Source organism: Capricornis sumatraensis, chromosome 2 (assembly GCF_032405125.1).
Source record: "Capricornis sumatraensis isolate serow.1 chromosome 2, serow.2, whole genome shotgun sequence".
In the NCBI taxonomy this organism is placed as follows: Eukaryota; Metazoa; Chordata; class Mammalia; order Artiodactyla; family Bovidae; genus Capricornis; species Capricornis sumatraensis.
Window position 1 is genome coordinate 58,874,327 of NC_091070.1, and position 15,633 is coordinate 58,889,959.

Genomic DNA, 15,633 nt, shown 5'->3' on the forward strand with positions numbered 1-15,633 from the left:
ATACAATATCTAATCTATCTGAGTATATTATTGATAGTAGTCTTATAATCGTTCTTTAATCTCTGTTTCTTCTAAGTTAACTTTTATTATTTCAACATCTTTTGGAAGCTTTTCTTAGATGGCTAATGGCCCTTAAGTGCCCACTAGAAGAAAGAGGTACTGGCAAGCTTTGGGGAGCTCTGTACTTCTGGTTGGGATTTATCTATTCGGCTTCACTGTCCTGTGGCCTGTTGGGGCCATTTCCTGGTGGAGCTCTGCATGTCCATGTCTTTAGTTTCTCTCTTCTGGGCAGGCCAGATTCCCTGGAGAAGACGCTTGCAGCTGTCTTCCTCGGTGGAATTAACACTAACTGCCTGTGTTCTCAAATTTGGTTGGGAGAAGAAGGCTGAGAGTACCAGCATTCAGTACATACACTTTCACTGAACCCTCTTCCCCCATTTTAGTGTGGGATGGTACCCCTGCCTCCACCTGCACCTGCTTAACCATCTCCAGGGAATAGATCTCCACCTTCTGCCTGAGGTGGCAAAGGAGACTGTTCATTTGAGGGAACTGGAGATGAGGTCTGAGGCCAACTGCTTCTTAGACTCTCAACTAACTTTTTACCCCCTCTTCATCCCTATGTCTAAAGGCACACAATGCTGACAGGTTCTGGCCCTTTGGGGAGCTTCGATGTGTACACTGGGCTGTTCCTTTGGCTTTTCCCCACTAGGTCAAGAGTCAGCTTTCCTGCATATTCTGGTTCAATTACCATTTATCCACCTGTTTTTCAGCTTCTAAAAAGTTGTTGCTGTTGTCTTCTCTCCATTCCCTTCATCCTTTATCAGTATGCCTTTCTAAAATCCTTACTGTCATTTTCATGGAGCTCCAGGAGGCTAATGCCTGGCCTTCAACCTGCCATCTTCCACCAGACATCCCCTAGATGTTATAGGCCCCTCAGCAGGTGATACCAGTCATGTTTTGGCCACTCCTAGTGTGAACTCTCTCACTCAATCTCTCTGGCTTGAAGTTTTTTGAAGGGAAGGAGCTAAGATTGAAGCAGGAGTATTTTGTGGTGGCTGCTACCTTGCAAGATGTCATCCGACGTTTCAAAGCCTCCAAGTTTGACTCCAGCAATAGCGCCGAAACTGCGTTTGATGCCTTCCCAGATCAGGCAAGTACTCAGTCTGAATGCAGGTGGGAATCACGGAGAGGATCAGGACTTCCATCAGACTTACTCATCAGCTGTCTCAGTGCTAAAAAATCAGAGTATCTGTATACAAAACAGAACAGACTCACAGACGTAGAAAACAAACTTGTGGTCACAAAAGCGGATGAGGGGAGACAAACTAGGACTATGGGATTAACAGATACACACTGCTATACATAAAACAGATAAGCTACAAGGATTTACAGTACAGCATGGGGAAATTACTTAATAGCTTGTAAGAACCTATAAAACAAATGTGTGTGTGTGTATATATATATATATAACTGAATCACTATGCTGTACACTTGAAACTGACACAGTATTTTAAATCGACTTCAACTGTTTAAAAAGTTGTGTAGCTACAGTGTACTTCAAGCATTCCATGAAAGGTAGGTGCTTGTTTGGTGCATGTATGGATAAGGACAAGGAAGACAGAGATGGGCCGCTGGCCACCTTCACGTTGCTCTGCTTTCCCCTTGTAGGTTGCCATCCAGCTGAATGACACCCACCCTGCACTTGCAATCCCTGAGCTGATGAGGATTTTTGTGGATATTGAAAAACTGCCCTGGTCCAAGGTCTGGAGAGTTTGGCTTCTTTTTCTTTTGAGTGACCAGAATATCTGTGATTGAGAGATTTTGCCAACAGCTCCTTTTTACAGTTTTTTAAAATAAGTCACTGTTGATAACTTACAACAAGGAAAGGTGAACTTTGCACTGGTGCTGACATTTCTCAGTTCTTGGAGCGAGTAAGACTAAGAAATAAACACCTTGCTAATGGGACACAGCTCAGTAGCTATAACAAAGCTTATATTGTGTTTCCCATTTCTTTGTCTAAAAGGATTCTAAATTAAACTCTCTAGCCTCAGATTAGAGCTAATTGAAAGTGTCCCCATTGAATTTAATCATACTTTGTACTTTCTCAGAACATTGCTTAAGCTTTATTCCTCAAATTTTGTCCATTTAATAAACAAAAGACAAGTTAGGATAATAGAGAAGATTTATCAGCATGCTATCTTAAGTTTTATTGGACAGTTTTGCTGCTTTTTTTTTTCCACCCCCAAGAAAACATGTTCCCACTACCTATACCATTCAAGAACCTCCTAATAGTATACGTGCAGATAGAATCGTCCTGTGGCAGACAGGCCAGAGTTGAGGAAATGTTTGGCCTGAGGGATGGGGTGCACCTACGGGCAGCCTCTCTGCAGAGGGAAGCAGCTGACACACACAACCCTACCCCGTTAACCCCGACCCCCTGTCCCCCAGGCATGGGAGATCACCCAGAAGACCTTCGCCTACACCAACCACACGGTGCTCCCAGAAGCCCTGGAGCGCTGGCCTGTAGAGCTGGTGGAGAAGTTGCTTCCTCGACATTTGCAAATCATTTACGAGATAAATCAGAGGCACTTAGATGTAAGTCACTTTGACAGATTCATAACCCTTTGGAGAAGGAGGTCTAGAGATGTTAAGGGTAGCTACAGTCTTCCCTCTTACTTGAGGCCCAAACATCTTTCTGTCATTAATACATCAAAAGCATTCAAGTCTGGGTGGGGCTCTGTTAACAACACCTTTTTGAAAATATTGTGAAGTGGAGGGATGGCATCTCCCCAGGGCTAACATCCCAGCACCTCTCTGTGGGAGTGAAGTTTTGTATTTACTGCATGGAAGGTTTTGGTTGGGAAGTGAATGATGTTACCCCAGGGTTGTCAGAAACCTGAGTGATCAGTAAGGCCTTTCTCTTCCTTTGCCTAGAAAATTGCTGCCTTGTTTCCTAAAGATGTTGACCGTCTGAGAAGGATGTCTCTGATAGAAGAGGAAGGAGTCAAAAGGATCAACATGGCCCATCTCTGCATTGTGGGCTCCCACGCTGTGAACGGCGTGGCTAAAATCCACTCAGACATCGTGAAGACCCAAGTGTGAGCCTCTGTCCCCGTCGCAGTGGGTCTCACATTGCTCAGTAACAGAACAGCGCTAGTAAAGGCAGGGCTACCACTGGAGATGAGGAAAGGCCCCATGAAATGTTTAAAAGTTGTGTTTTTTTTTTTTCCTATGCAAAGAACCATTCTCTAAAAGGAAAAGACCTTCCTCTCTTAACCATCCTAATTCTAGATTTAGGAGCAAAAAAAACTATTCTGCTCAAAAGTCTGATCTATATGTCAGTGCCAGGAAATCATATGGGGGTGATTTAGATTTTTTTTCTTGTCATTATTTTGAATTGCAAATGGATTTATTTTTAGAATGACAGCCATAGCTGCTGTCAGCCCCTCCCTACACTTTTGTTTAATCTTTCTAAGCCTACACTGTGCTGCTTAAATGTAACTCTGAGCTTCATCCAGCATGCAGGAACCTGCCATTCCAGCCAAGTTCAGTGATGTATCTCTTCTGTCTCCAGATTCAAGGACTTTAGTCAGCTAGAACCAGACAAGTTTCAGAATAAAACCAACGGGATCACTCCAAGGCGCTGGCTCTTACTCTGCAACCCGGGGCTGGCAGAGTTAATAGCAGAGGTAACCGGGGAGTGCTGAGGGGAAGCCGGGCAGGACTGGAATGCGGGAGGCAGGGAGCACACTTACAATTTGCTAATCCAGCCTGCGGCAGGGCTGGCTTCAGGCGCAAGCCAGCAACTTGTGCAGCCCCACGTGCACTGTGCTTGGTTTCATTTTCTGCTGTAGCCATCTTAAAAATCTTAATTTCAGAAAAGGAAGCCCCACACATTATGTAACTAGCCCTGGTTAACAGTACTCATGATACACAGGTGATACCCCTACTTAATAAAAGAGGATAACAAAGATCATATAAATGACTGAGTTTTTCTCACCCTTTTTTGTAGATTTTCTGTTTTTAACACTTAATACCACTGAAATTAATGGGCTTTCCTGGTGGCTCAATGGCAAGGACGGAGAAGGCAATGGCAACCCACTCCAGTATTCTTGCCTGGAAAATCCCATGGACAGAGGAGCCTGGTAGGCTGCAGTCCATGGGGTCGCAAAGAATCGGACTTGACTGAGTGGCTTCACTTTCACTTTTCACTTTCATGCATTGGAGAAGGAAATGGCAACCCACTCCAGTGTTCTTGCCTGGAGAATCCCAGGAACGGGGGAGCCTGGTGGGCTGCCGTCTATGGGGTTGCACAGAGTCGGACATGACTGAAGTGACTTAGCAGCAGCAGCAGCAGCAGCAATGGCAAAGACTCCACCTGCCAATGCAGGAGACATGGTTTCCATCCCTGGGTCAGGAAGTTCCCCTGAAGGAGGAATAGCGACCCACTCCAGTTTTCTTGCCTGGGAAATCCCATGGACAGAGAAACCTGGCAGACTACAGTCCATGGGGTCCTCAAAGAGTCAGATGCAACTGAATGACTAAACAACAAAAACCAGAGAAACTGCGTGTGAGGAACTAGCCAGTGTTCTTCCCACACAGCATTTCTAGCATCTTCTGTGAGTCAAGCCTTTCTCTGTGCTGTGGGGTGTAGATGAGTTTTAGGAATGTGAGCACCCACCACAGATGGATAGAAACTGCTCATGTGGGTTTGACAGCCCTCTCTGATTAAAGTCACCTCTTGCTTTAAATTGAAAGAAAATTGGGGAGGACTACGTGAAGGACTTGAGCCAGCTGACGAAGCTGAACAGCTTCCTGGGTGACGACATCTTCCTCCGCGAGATCTCCAACGTGAAGCAGGTGAGGCTTCCCTGCACGAAATTCTTTCCTGGGCACTGACTTGGAGGGTTTGTGCTCCAGTGTTTAAAAACAGACCACCGCCACCACCCCCTGCACCGGTTCCTTCTGAGTCTCAAGGGCTCTGACCCCATGCTCTATCTCAACAGGAGAACAAGCTGAAGTTTTCTCAGTTCCTGGAGAAGGAGTACAAAGTGAAGATCAACCCGTCCTCCATGTTCGACGTGCAGGTGAAGCGGATCCACGAGTACAAGCGACAGCTCCTGAACTGCCTGCACGTGGTCACCATGTACAACCGTGAGTCGGCCTTGCGGCCCCCAGCCAGCCCCCCAGAGGTGTGGGTCTCAGCACCCCTGCTGTCCACCGTCATCGATTCCATCCCCTATCTCCATCTTTTTCAGGCATTAAGAAAGACCCAAAGAAGTTATTTGTGCCCAGAACAGTTATAATCGGTGGCAAAGTAAGTTTGATTCTCTTCCCTGGGGACGTGGGGGCTCTCCTCTCTTGGCGTTTCTCCACTTCCTCATGCCTGCCTTCTCTTATGTCCACACTCTTCCCCAAGGCTGCCCCTGGATACTACATGGCCAAACTTATCATAAAGCTGATCACATCAGTGGCAGAGGTGGTGAACAATGACCCTATGGTTGGAAGCAAGTTGAAACTCATCTTCCTGGAAAACTACAGAGTGTCCCTTGCAGAAAAAGGTAGTGCGGTCCTCACGAACCATGGGGGCTGGATCACAGTCTAGGGATGGATTACATACTACAGGAAAATGGAGCCACTGGCCTCGGGAGCCCATGACTTAGGACAGAAGGTGCCATTCTTAGGCAGAATAAGACCCTAGGCTAAGAATGTTTAAGGTGGCCCAGTTGACACTGAGGTGAGTGTCCCCAGAGTCCACATCAGAGGTTACATTTGCAAACACATTTTATTCCCTGCTGGTCAAAGCTGGGTGCTGGAGGAGGTGGCCCTGAGGTTTTGATAAAGTACAGACTGTGCTCTACAAAAGGAAAAAGAGATCTTCAGTTCCCAGCCCCCGCTTTGCAGTAGAACACCAATTCCCCAGTCCCCAGGTATTGTTCTGGTAACTTCTTGGAAAGAAGGGCTGTCATTTGTTCAGGTGGCAGCAGGGAATGAGGACATGTGTCAGGCTGCCAAAGCCCTAGGTTTAGATGTGCCTCAGACAGGCACGCAGAGCAAGCCTGGCATCCCCACCTGGGGACAGCCCGACTGGCAAGAAGCCACATCCCTTTCTGTTCCCCTGGGACCTTTACTTGTTTGTATCACAAAGCATCATCCACATGCAGGTGCCAACTGTGTCCTTATCCTTTTCCCAAATTGAAAAGGGACCTTTCTCTTTTTGAGGTGTTTTTGGGTCCTCTGATGTTATAATTTGAGAACTGTCTGCATAAAGAACAAAGAGCCAGATTCTTATGGATGCAAATGAAGATATATCTAATCCACAAATAAGCTCTCAAAGCCCTATGCTTTATATTGAGTGGGGTGGGGAGGATGCTGCAGGTAGTATTTCTGTGTGAATCAAGCCACAGGTATGCCTCAGTTGCCTGTGGCTTATTTCCCTGCAGGCAAGGTGGAAGTGAAGTAAAATGAAGTGAAGTCGCTCAATCGTGTCTGACTCTGTGACCCCATGGACTGTAGCCTACCAGGCTTCTCCCTCCATGGGATTCTCCAGGCAAGAATACTGGAGTGGGTTGCCATTTCCTTCTCCAGGGGATCTTCCTGACCCAGGGATCGAACCCGAGTCTCCTGCATTCCAGGCAGACACTTCCTTCCAAAGTGGAAGGAAGGTGATAAGTAATAGGCATGACACAATCCAGTTTCCTCAGATGCTAAAGGAGAGATTCTGAATTTTAAGGATCAAGAAATAGAAGTTTCAATATTCATTCTATAAAGTTATCAAATAGAAGAAATAAAACCATAACAGAAGCTGAATGAAAGACGGGGGAGAAGAAAAGTGTAAGGTGGATGAAAAAATTAATCAATCAATCTAAGAAAGAAATGGAAATTTTTATTCAAGCCAAATTGAGGATTATAACCCAGGAACTGCAGATCAGAAAGCTCTGAGAACTGTTCCACCCATTAGAAGTCAAAGCAGTTCTATAATTTTTTTTTTTGAGACATACCTCTACACTAAATGCCATATTACTGACAGTTTACACAATCCAGATCTGCCAAGTAAAAAGTAGTAGGTCATCGGGTCCTAACAAGATCAAGAAGGAATGTTATCTTTTAAGGAGCTGTCTTGTTGGTGCTAGGAGCATGCTGCTCTCTATGGGGATATTTCTTTTTATTTTTTAATTGAAGGGCATTACAGAATTTTGTGGTTTTCTGTCATATATCAACAAGAATCAGCCATAGGTACACCCATGTCCCCTCCCTCCCGAGCCTCCCTCCCCTCTCCCTCCCCATCCCACCCTTCTAGATTGTCACAGAGCCCCTGTTTGAGTTCCTTGAGATGTACAGCAAATTCCCATTGGCTGTCTATTTTACATATGGTAATGTAAGTTTCCATGTTACTCTCTCCATACATCTCACCCTCTCCTCCCCTCTCCCTGTGTCCATAGGTCTATTCTCTATGTCTGTTTCTCCACTGCTGCCCTGCAAATAAATTCATCAGAACCATCCTTCTAGATTCCATATATATACATTAGTATGTGATATTTATCTTTCTCTTTCTGACTTACTCCACTCTGTATAATAGGTTCTAGGTTCATCCACTTCATTAGAACTGACTCAAAAGTGTTCCTTTTTATGGCTGAGTTATACTCCATTGTGTATATGTACCACAACTTCTTTATCTATTCAACTGTCAATGGACATCTGGGTTGCTTCCATGTTCTAGCTATTGTAAATAGTGCTGCAATGAACACTGGGGTACGTGTATCTTTTTCAGTTTTGGTTTCCTCAGGGTATATGCCTAGGAGTGGGGTTGCTGGGTCATATGGTGGTTTTAGTCCTAGTTTTTTAAGGAATCTCCATACTGTCTTCCATAGTGGCTGTATCAGTTTACATTCTATGGGGATATTTCTGCTGAGGGAGAGGTATGGTCCACGCATAATCCAAGATACACAATGCACAGTAGAGGGGGGAGAGCAGACCAAAAGGCAGAAAAATATTTTTCTTATTTAAATTTGTCTTATCTTGCCATAAAATAGAACTTTATTTCACAGTAGTGTCAACTTTTGTAGCAGAGAGACAGTGTGAAAGTGTGTTAGTCACTCAGTCATGTCTGACTCTTTGTGACCCCATGAACCGGTACTACAATATAACCATATACATATTTAGCGTTGTGGGCATAACCACCAAGATAACACATCAGAAGTGGTCAAGAGTGGTTGCTAGAGTTGAGGGGAAGAATGAGATCCATCCTACACCATTTGAATGTTTATCTTAATGTGCATGTACTACTTTAATGATCAAAACAGACCAGCTAGATGAATGCTTAGATACTATATAAGCAGATCCAGAGAGACAGAACCACTCATTCTATCACTAACGCCTTGCTTGCAGTCATTCCAGCCACAGATCTGTCGGAGCAGATTTCCACCGCAGGCACCGAAGCCTCAGGGACAGGCAACATGAAGTTCATGCTGAATGGGGCCCTGACCATCGGGACCATGGATGGGGCCAATGTGGAAATGGCTGAGGAAGCCGGGGAAGAGAACCTGTTCATCTTCGGCATGAGAGTAGAGGATGTGGCTGCTTTGGACAAGAAAGGGTGAGAGGGCAGTCCTGCTTGTTGAGCATGTATATCCCCCCAGGAGGCTGCCTCCCCCACCCAGGTGTCCCATCAAGTTGGGTCACATAGGACATGGCTGCAGAACATCTCCTATAAGTCAGGGGACCTTCCTGACTGCAGATTAAGCCTTTGCCCAGCATGTGAAAGCTCAAGGAGCTTGGGCACAGGTACACGGGCTCCTTGCTATTTGCTACCAGCTGAGGCAGAGCTGGCCTCGTGAGCTACTCACTTTGCCCTCATCTGTGATTTTTACTTTGATCAAAAAACTGAATCAGTGTGGAGTTGAAGTTTTGCCTATAATTTAACCATCTAGTGTTCCTTTAAGGTCTCTAAGAGATGGACTAAAAGGCAGTAGAGAATAGGCCTGGGTGTATAGAAGCGCCCAGAATACTTGTTCCGCTAAGTATCTGGATAAGTTTATTAACCTGGATTCAAATGAGAAGTAAATAAAGAGTGCCACTCAAAGGAACCATGGGAATCACAAAATTTGGAGGAGGTCAAATATACTTCCCAGCCCTTGGAAGTAAACTTTTGCCCAGTAGCAACATATCTGGGGATCTGTGGGTCCAAAAAGCACCTGTTTGTTTAGAGTCATAAAGTCTGTTTGAAATGAATCTTACTTTATTTACCAGATTAGACTATTGCTCTGTGACTAGGATTTTTAGTATCTATTGTCCTTAGTGTCTTGGTTACAAGGAACTAATCAAATTTAGTGGGGGAAAAATATCAGGATCTAGTTAAATATTATTTATACTTATACTCCTGTTGAACTCTATGACTATAAATGCCAGTATTTTTGAATGCCTTTTTCACAACTAATGTTAGTGTTTCACAAACACTAACAGAACCTTTTCTTATTATTCCCCCACCACCTACCCCACAGGTATGATGCAAAAGAATATTATGAGGCACTTCCAGAGCTGAAGCTGGCCATTGATCAAATTGACAAGGGCTTTTTTTCTCCCAAGCAGCCTGACCTCTTCAAAGACTTAGTCAACATGCTGTTTTATCATGACAGGTGAGTTCCCACAAGAAGATGGTGCTACTTGGGCCATGGAAAAAGGATGAGAACTTCTTAAATCAACTATAACATAACCATGTAGATTAGCATGGATCTGCGATCTGATAAACTAACTTAGGCTTAGAAAGAAAAAGTAGGTATTCTCCACTAACAATGCTAGGAAGACTTAAGAATAAGATCCACAAATCTGGTATTCCTTTTCTCCTTCCTCTGGTGTACCCAGCTTTCAAATGCATCCATGTGATAACATTCTTACTTGTGGAAAGACCCATAGAAAGGTTGAGGGCTGATTGAAACCCTTACGAATAGAAATATCAGACTGGTAAGCTAGCCATGCCTGTCATTAAGCAAAAGAGAATTTTAAATGGAATCTGAACACACATCTGTTAATGAAGCTTTTTGATGCTTTGTTTTTTCCTTTTAATCACAAAAACAGGTTTAAAGTTTTTGCAGACTATGAAGCCTACGTCAAATGTCAAGAAAAAGTCAGCCAGCTGTACATGGTGAGTTCAAGGCTGAGACTTAACAAACGATGCCAGTTTACTACCGTTCATTAAAATTTTAGTTTCTTTTTCTAAATAACAGGATCCCACTAACCAATCAAAAAAAGGAAGTGAGGCAGCAATGTTGGTTTTTCAGATAAAAACTGGACTGCTCCCAAGTTCAGGCAAGGCTGGGATTTGACATTTCAGTAGCAGCTGTAAATTTTTTTAATATCCAAATAAAAAGTCACAAATTATTTGGTATTTATTGAGCACCCACCATGTAGCAAGCATGTCCTAGCAACTAAAGAGTATAGAGCCAAGTTAAATACTCACTTTACCCACTCGTTTATTCAGCAGAGAGACACCAGTGCCTCCTCCAAGGCAGGCACCGTGCTAAGCACTGAGACCCAGCAGGGACAAAGCCGTGGCCCCTCAAGGAGCCTCCTTGGTGCCAAGGCCCCTAAGCAGAAGCACATCAGAGTCACCAGGCAGTTTTTTCAAAGTACAGATGCCCACTGCCCTCAGGGATTCTGACCTAGTAGTGGGTAGAATCACCATCAGCATTTGAAAAATCTGCTAAAGGGATTCTTAGATTGAGCCTTAGAATACTGGAGGGTATCTGAAAGTTGCAAAATAAGTACCTCTCCTGGACTATCTGTGGAGTGGTGCTATATGAACAGAATACAAATGGACAGAAAGAGGGGGGGTTCATATTTGAATTTTTTTAAAAAGGGAATGAAACAAGAAAGACTATACTAAGGAAGAGAGAGAGATGGAGGGAGGGAGGGAGAGAAAGAGAAGAGAAAAAGGCTAGAACCATGTGAGGAACCCTCCATATCCAAAATCATGCCTCGTTACCAAATAGCCCAACCCTCTAGGTACATTTGGTAAGCATACGGAAAGGTGATCATCTCTGATAGAAGAGACTTTTAGTGAACTGCAGAAACCACAGGAGAACAGATACAGGAGGAAGCTGGCCCTGTGCCAAGACTCCAGCGCTGGCTTCTTGCCCACACAGTCCCCATTTCTGCTCCCCAGCTAGAAAGCCATTATATAGCAGAACCGTGGAAATTCCTACAATCTCCACCTCCTGCCCTTTGGACATATCAGTAACTGCTTACAACGGAAACCTACTTCACTGACATTTATATTTCTTTGCCAAAGCCAGGTGACAAGGCGGTTCCTACAGTCATCCCAGATATCCCACTGGAGTGTTACAATAGGATCATTCAAGGCCCATACTGCTTTACAGCATATCCCAGCCCCCCCTTAAGTGTATATAAGCCAATTTTACATGCTGCCCAAGCAGAGGCAATGCTGGAGTTAAGCAGAGGAGCTCACTTCAGCTCCCAGAACACTGGAGAAAGCAGCCACACACGGCCTCTGGGAACACAAAGACAGAGGAGGAGAATGGCCACCTCCAGCTTCTTCCTCTTGCCCTCAACCCATGCTCGTGTGTGGAAAGAATGTTGAGGCAAAGAAGTAGAAGTGAAACAGAGCAGGAAAGGAAAATATACATGAGCGTAAGCACAAATGTGAATGTGGGGTTTGCACAGTAGTCCCTTCTGTTAAAATGATGGCCCTGATCCAAGGGATGCCCACCTAGAGGCCCCACATTCCGCTCCACTTTCTTGTTAGTGCAAATTGCAGCTTTTACTCTTAACAATAATTGCACTGTTGAGGCGTAGAAAACGTGGCCCATGTGGTTGGGAAGTCTAGTCATTATCCCCTTAAATAAAGAACATGAAAAAAGGAAGCCTTTATTCTCTTCTTATTTTAGTAAGTTTCCGAAGTGTGAATAGTTTCAGACTCACAGTTTTAGTTTTTGTTTTAAGTGCTTTTAATGCATTGCTATCTTTTTCAAATAATATTCTAGTCATTGCCATCAAACTCCTTCTTAGAGTCCTTCACAAAATCATGAGGCTGTAAAATAAATAGCTTATATTTTTTTACATAAAATTATGAGAGATGTATTTTATTTAGACATATAGTCATATATTTTTTATTTAAGTTAAAGCCTTAATTGGTCCTGTTTTCAAACCCCAGTGGAGTATCTGGGATTCAGTGTAAACCTATTGGAGTATCTACCTTCAGAAAAAACTGAGGGAAGAGAATTCAGTGAATAAAGTCTCCTTTGGGATTGTTTGCCTGTGTGACAGCTAACATTCTAAAGTAGTGTTTCTTGAGCTCTGACAATGAGCCACAGGGTAAATTTCTTATATGGCATCTAGCAGACAATGGAAGTTAGTCCCTTCCTTTCCCCTGGAGTTTAAAGGAAGCTGAGATATCTTCATTCAAAATGAAGATAGGAAATACAGCTTACATGCTAGAACATTGTAACTATGGCAGAAATGATCAATTAAGGTTTCTCTGAGAGTGAAAAATACTTTCTTTTTCATTTTAGAGAAATATAATCCTAAATACCCTAGAGGGCAAGGCAACCCACTCCAGTATTCTTGCCTGGAGAGCCCCATGGACAAAGGAGCCTGGCAGGCTATGGTCCATAGGGTTGCAAAGAGCTGGACACGACTGAAGCAACTTAGCACAGCACAACAATCTTAAATAGGAGAACAGCACAGGCTGCCTATCCAGCTCCCAGCTGTGAAACAAGTGTCCTTGTGACTCATTACAGCTTACTCCTGTCACTTCCCGCTGAATTACTCTTGGATGTGCTTGGCCTGATGTCTGTCACACAGCTTGGTGTGCACTCAGGCCCTGGGCCTTAGATGCGTGTGTAATTTACAGAATCCAAAGGCCTGGAACATCATGGTCCTCAAAAATATAGCCGCCTCGGGGAAATTCTCCAGTGACCGAACGATTAAGGAGTACGCCCGGGACATCTGGAACATGGAGCCTTCTGACATAAAGATTTCTCTGTCCAGTGAACCCAGCGGTGGGGCGAACAAAGCCAATGGAAAGTAAGTCGTAAAATGTTCTGAGAAAAGAATAGCTTCTTACTGGACTTGAACATTTTTACAACATTCTTTGATTTTGTTTCATTTTGTTAAATAATAATCTAGTTAAATATCTCTGGGAATTGGAAAGGAAAGTGTATGACTCTACTAGGGCTAATAAAGTGTCACTTTCCAAAGGCTATATGAGTGCCATATCTCTCTATTTTGTGGCAGATTGGGGAGCAGACTGACTTTCCCCAGTGCTATTCAGAAGGCTAGAAAACAGCTGGGAGCTTTTTAATGCCTTTTAAATTAACTAAACTGAAATACAAATTGTTTAACTATTGGAGCATCTTTCTTATATTGCTGTCTAGGTCCAAATCAAAGACCACCATATCCACAAATATCCTCAGAATGTGGTTAACTGTACATTTTTAGATGGAATCAAATTTTTACCAAATTCTCATTCTCCACGGTGATGTTTCTGCATGTTCCCCAAAACAGGCTGTGATAAGATAAACGAGAACATTCCATAATGCCCAACATCCATGCTTTCTTTCCCTTACTAAAATGGCAGGTGACTTGTAAAAATGTCAGCAGGTTCAGCTCACTCAAGCAGCCCAATACAGTTTTACATAAAAAGTTCACATCGCAGCTGGTGTCCAGGCCAAGTCTTCGCTCTCTGCTGTTCTCAGACTTCACGCCCACTGCTGGCTCAGGAAATCTCTGCAGGAAAAAGACATCGATGATCTTACATGCCTTTCCCACCACATGGTCTAAGTAAGCCAGAGCAGCCCTCACTGCATTTAGCAAAACAACTCTTACCTCACGGTATGTAACAGTGCAGAGCTTTTACAAAGGGCGTTGTGTCGGAAGCCGGGAGGAAAGATCACCATCTTCACCCTCTCTTTGTTCCTATAAGCATTGTGGGCAATTTCGTAGAGCTGCAAGGGGCACAAAGACAAGGACTCAAAGGCTGATCCTTGAAGCTCTCGTCTTGTTTTTCTAGGCTAATTTTCCTGAAAGGGTACAGAAACAACTGTCTTAGGGAGTTAGTTCCATTTAATTGGTGACGTGGCACCCTGCATATCTCTGAGTGGCTGCCTCTACAACCAAGGAAGGAAAGCTCCACAGCACACACAACAGTGACAAGACCTAATCGTCCCCCTGCCAGCACCTCCCTGCAGGGGGACAAGGGGCTTCAGTGGACCCCCACTATGTGTTTAAAAAAAAAAGGAACAGCATCCCTATTTTTAGAGCCACTGCAGGGAAGACTGCCTGGAAGTTCCCAGAGCATTCTGGGATCTTCTCTACATTTGCTGATCCGGACCCCAGATGAGGAAGCAGGATCCCCCACAAACACTCCTTTGAGCTGAACAGCATAGCACACTGATACTTATTGTATACACCAGGCAGCAAGCAACTCAGGGTGCACGGAATCCCTTATAATGTCAGAGACCCTTCTTTCAGCACTAATCAAATTTTGGCTGGCTGAGAAAATGGCGACATTAGTATGTTTCCGTCAGCCACTGAGCTTGGTATACCTTTTTTCCAAATTCCAAAGGTACCGTTTTGTCATCCTCACCGTGTATGATGAGAAGGGGAGAAGACAGGAATTTGACACTAGGAACAAGTGGAAGAAAAGTATTCAGTTCAAGAAATACATTGAGATTCCTCCTCTTCCAAGTTCAGGCTTTAGCAAAACATGAGGTTCACCCAAAATAAAAGATACTCTTTCTGTCCCTCACCAGGAATAACAACTTTATATATAATAAGCTTCATATAATGACATTTTCCTCCCAGCCAAGATTCTTCTATTTAGTCATATAATTTAATTAGGTATTTAATTTATTCTTATGTGATTTTTGAAAATAACAAAAAAAATGAATTTGTACAGAATTAAAAGAACTTCACTTTTTTCTTATTCTACTGTATTTCATAATATGTGGAATGTTTTAATTAAAATTAAAAAAATAATAACAAAACCAAAAAATTATAAGAACTACCACAAGACCAAAGAGAACTCTTTGTAGCAATTTATTTATATTTCCCCATAAATGTACAGGATGGACATGAGATGTTAACAGGTCCGACTAGCTTCCTGGTCAACTTCCTATTTGGTAAGTCAAAAAGGCCATGACATGAAGAATGGCAAATGGCAAAAGCCCTTCCTTGGCCCCTCCCAAATCCTGATACCAGCCAACCCTGCCACAGTGACTCACTGCTACTCCTCGGATGTCAGATTCCTCAAGTGTGTTGAAACAGGAAAAGCTACTGATAACAACTACCTGTTTGCAAGCACCCTAGATTCTCCAACTGTGAGAAGCTAGCTTGCCACATTCTAGTCACCGGACTTGCTGTTGGTAGTCGGCTGGATGGTGTATGGATTTTGGTTACATGGGGAGTAAGGCCTAGAAGTCAGAGATTCCTCCAAGGAATGCTAGGTTAGCCCCTACAGGACCTTTAAAAGGTCCTAAAACACCATAAGCTACAAATCCCTTCATAACTTCAGAGAAAAGTACTGAATTGGTAAAGTTATTAATTAGACATAAACATAATACAAATACTAAAAATTTGTAGACACTTTACCCCAAATCCTACTGCCCATCTAAGAAT

The 15,633-nt window shown here is 43.6% G+C and overlaps 1 protein-coding gene across 1 annotated transcript in view; it reads left to right on the forward strand.

Moving 5' to 3' along the window:
* PYGL (glycogen phosphorylase L) overlaps positions 1–15,633 on the forward strand; it is a 52,882-nt gene that overhangs the window by 25,638 nt on the left and 11,611 nt on the right. Inside the window, exons 8-20 of the mRNA XM_068965951.1 lie at positions 1,007–1,150; positions 1,669–1,761; positions 2,449–2,595; positions 2,935–3,098; positions 3,575–3,689; positions 4,759–4,860; positions 5,007–5,154; positions 5,259–5,317; positions 5,420–5,561; positions 8,389–8,596; positions 9,501–9,635; positions 10,075–10,141; positions 12,869–13,041. Coding sequence (XP_068822052.1) covers positions 1,007–1,150; positions 1,669–1,761; positions 2,449–2,595; positions 2,935–3,098; positions 3,575–3,689; positions 4,759–4,860; positions 5,007–5,154; positions 5,259–5,317; positions 5,420–5,561; positions 8,389–8,596; positions 9,501–9,635; positions 10,075–10,141; positions 12,869–13,041 — 1,697 coding nt within the window. The remainder of the gene's footprint in view (positions 1–1,006; positions 1,151–1,668; positions 1,762–2,448; positions 2,596–2,934; positions 3,099–3,574; positions 3,690–4,758; positions 4,861–5,006; positions 5,155–5,258; positions 5,318–5,419; positions 5,562–8,388; positions 8,597–9,500; positions 9,636–10,074; positions 10,142–12,868; positions 13,042–15,633) is intronic.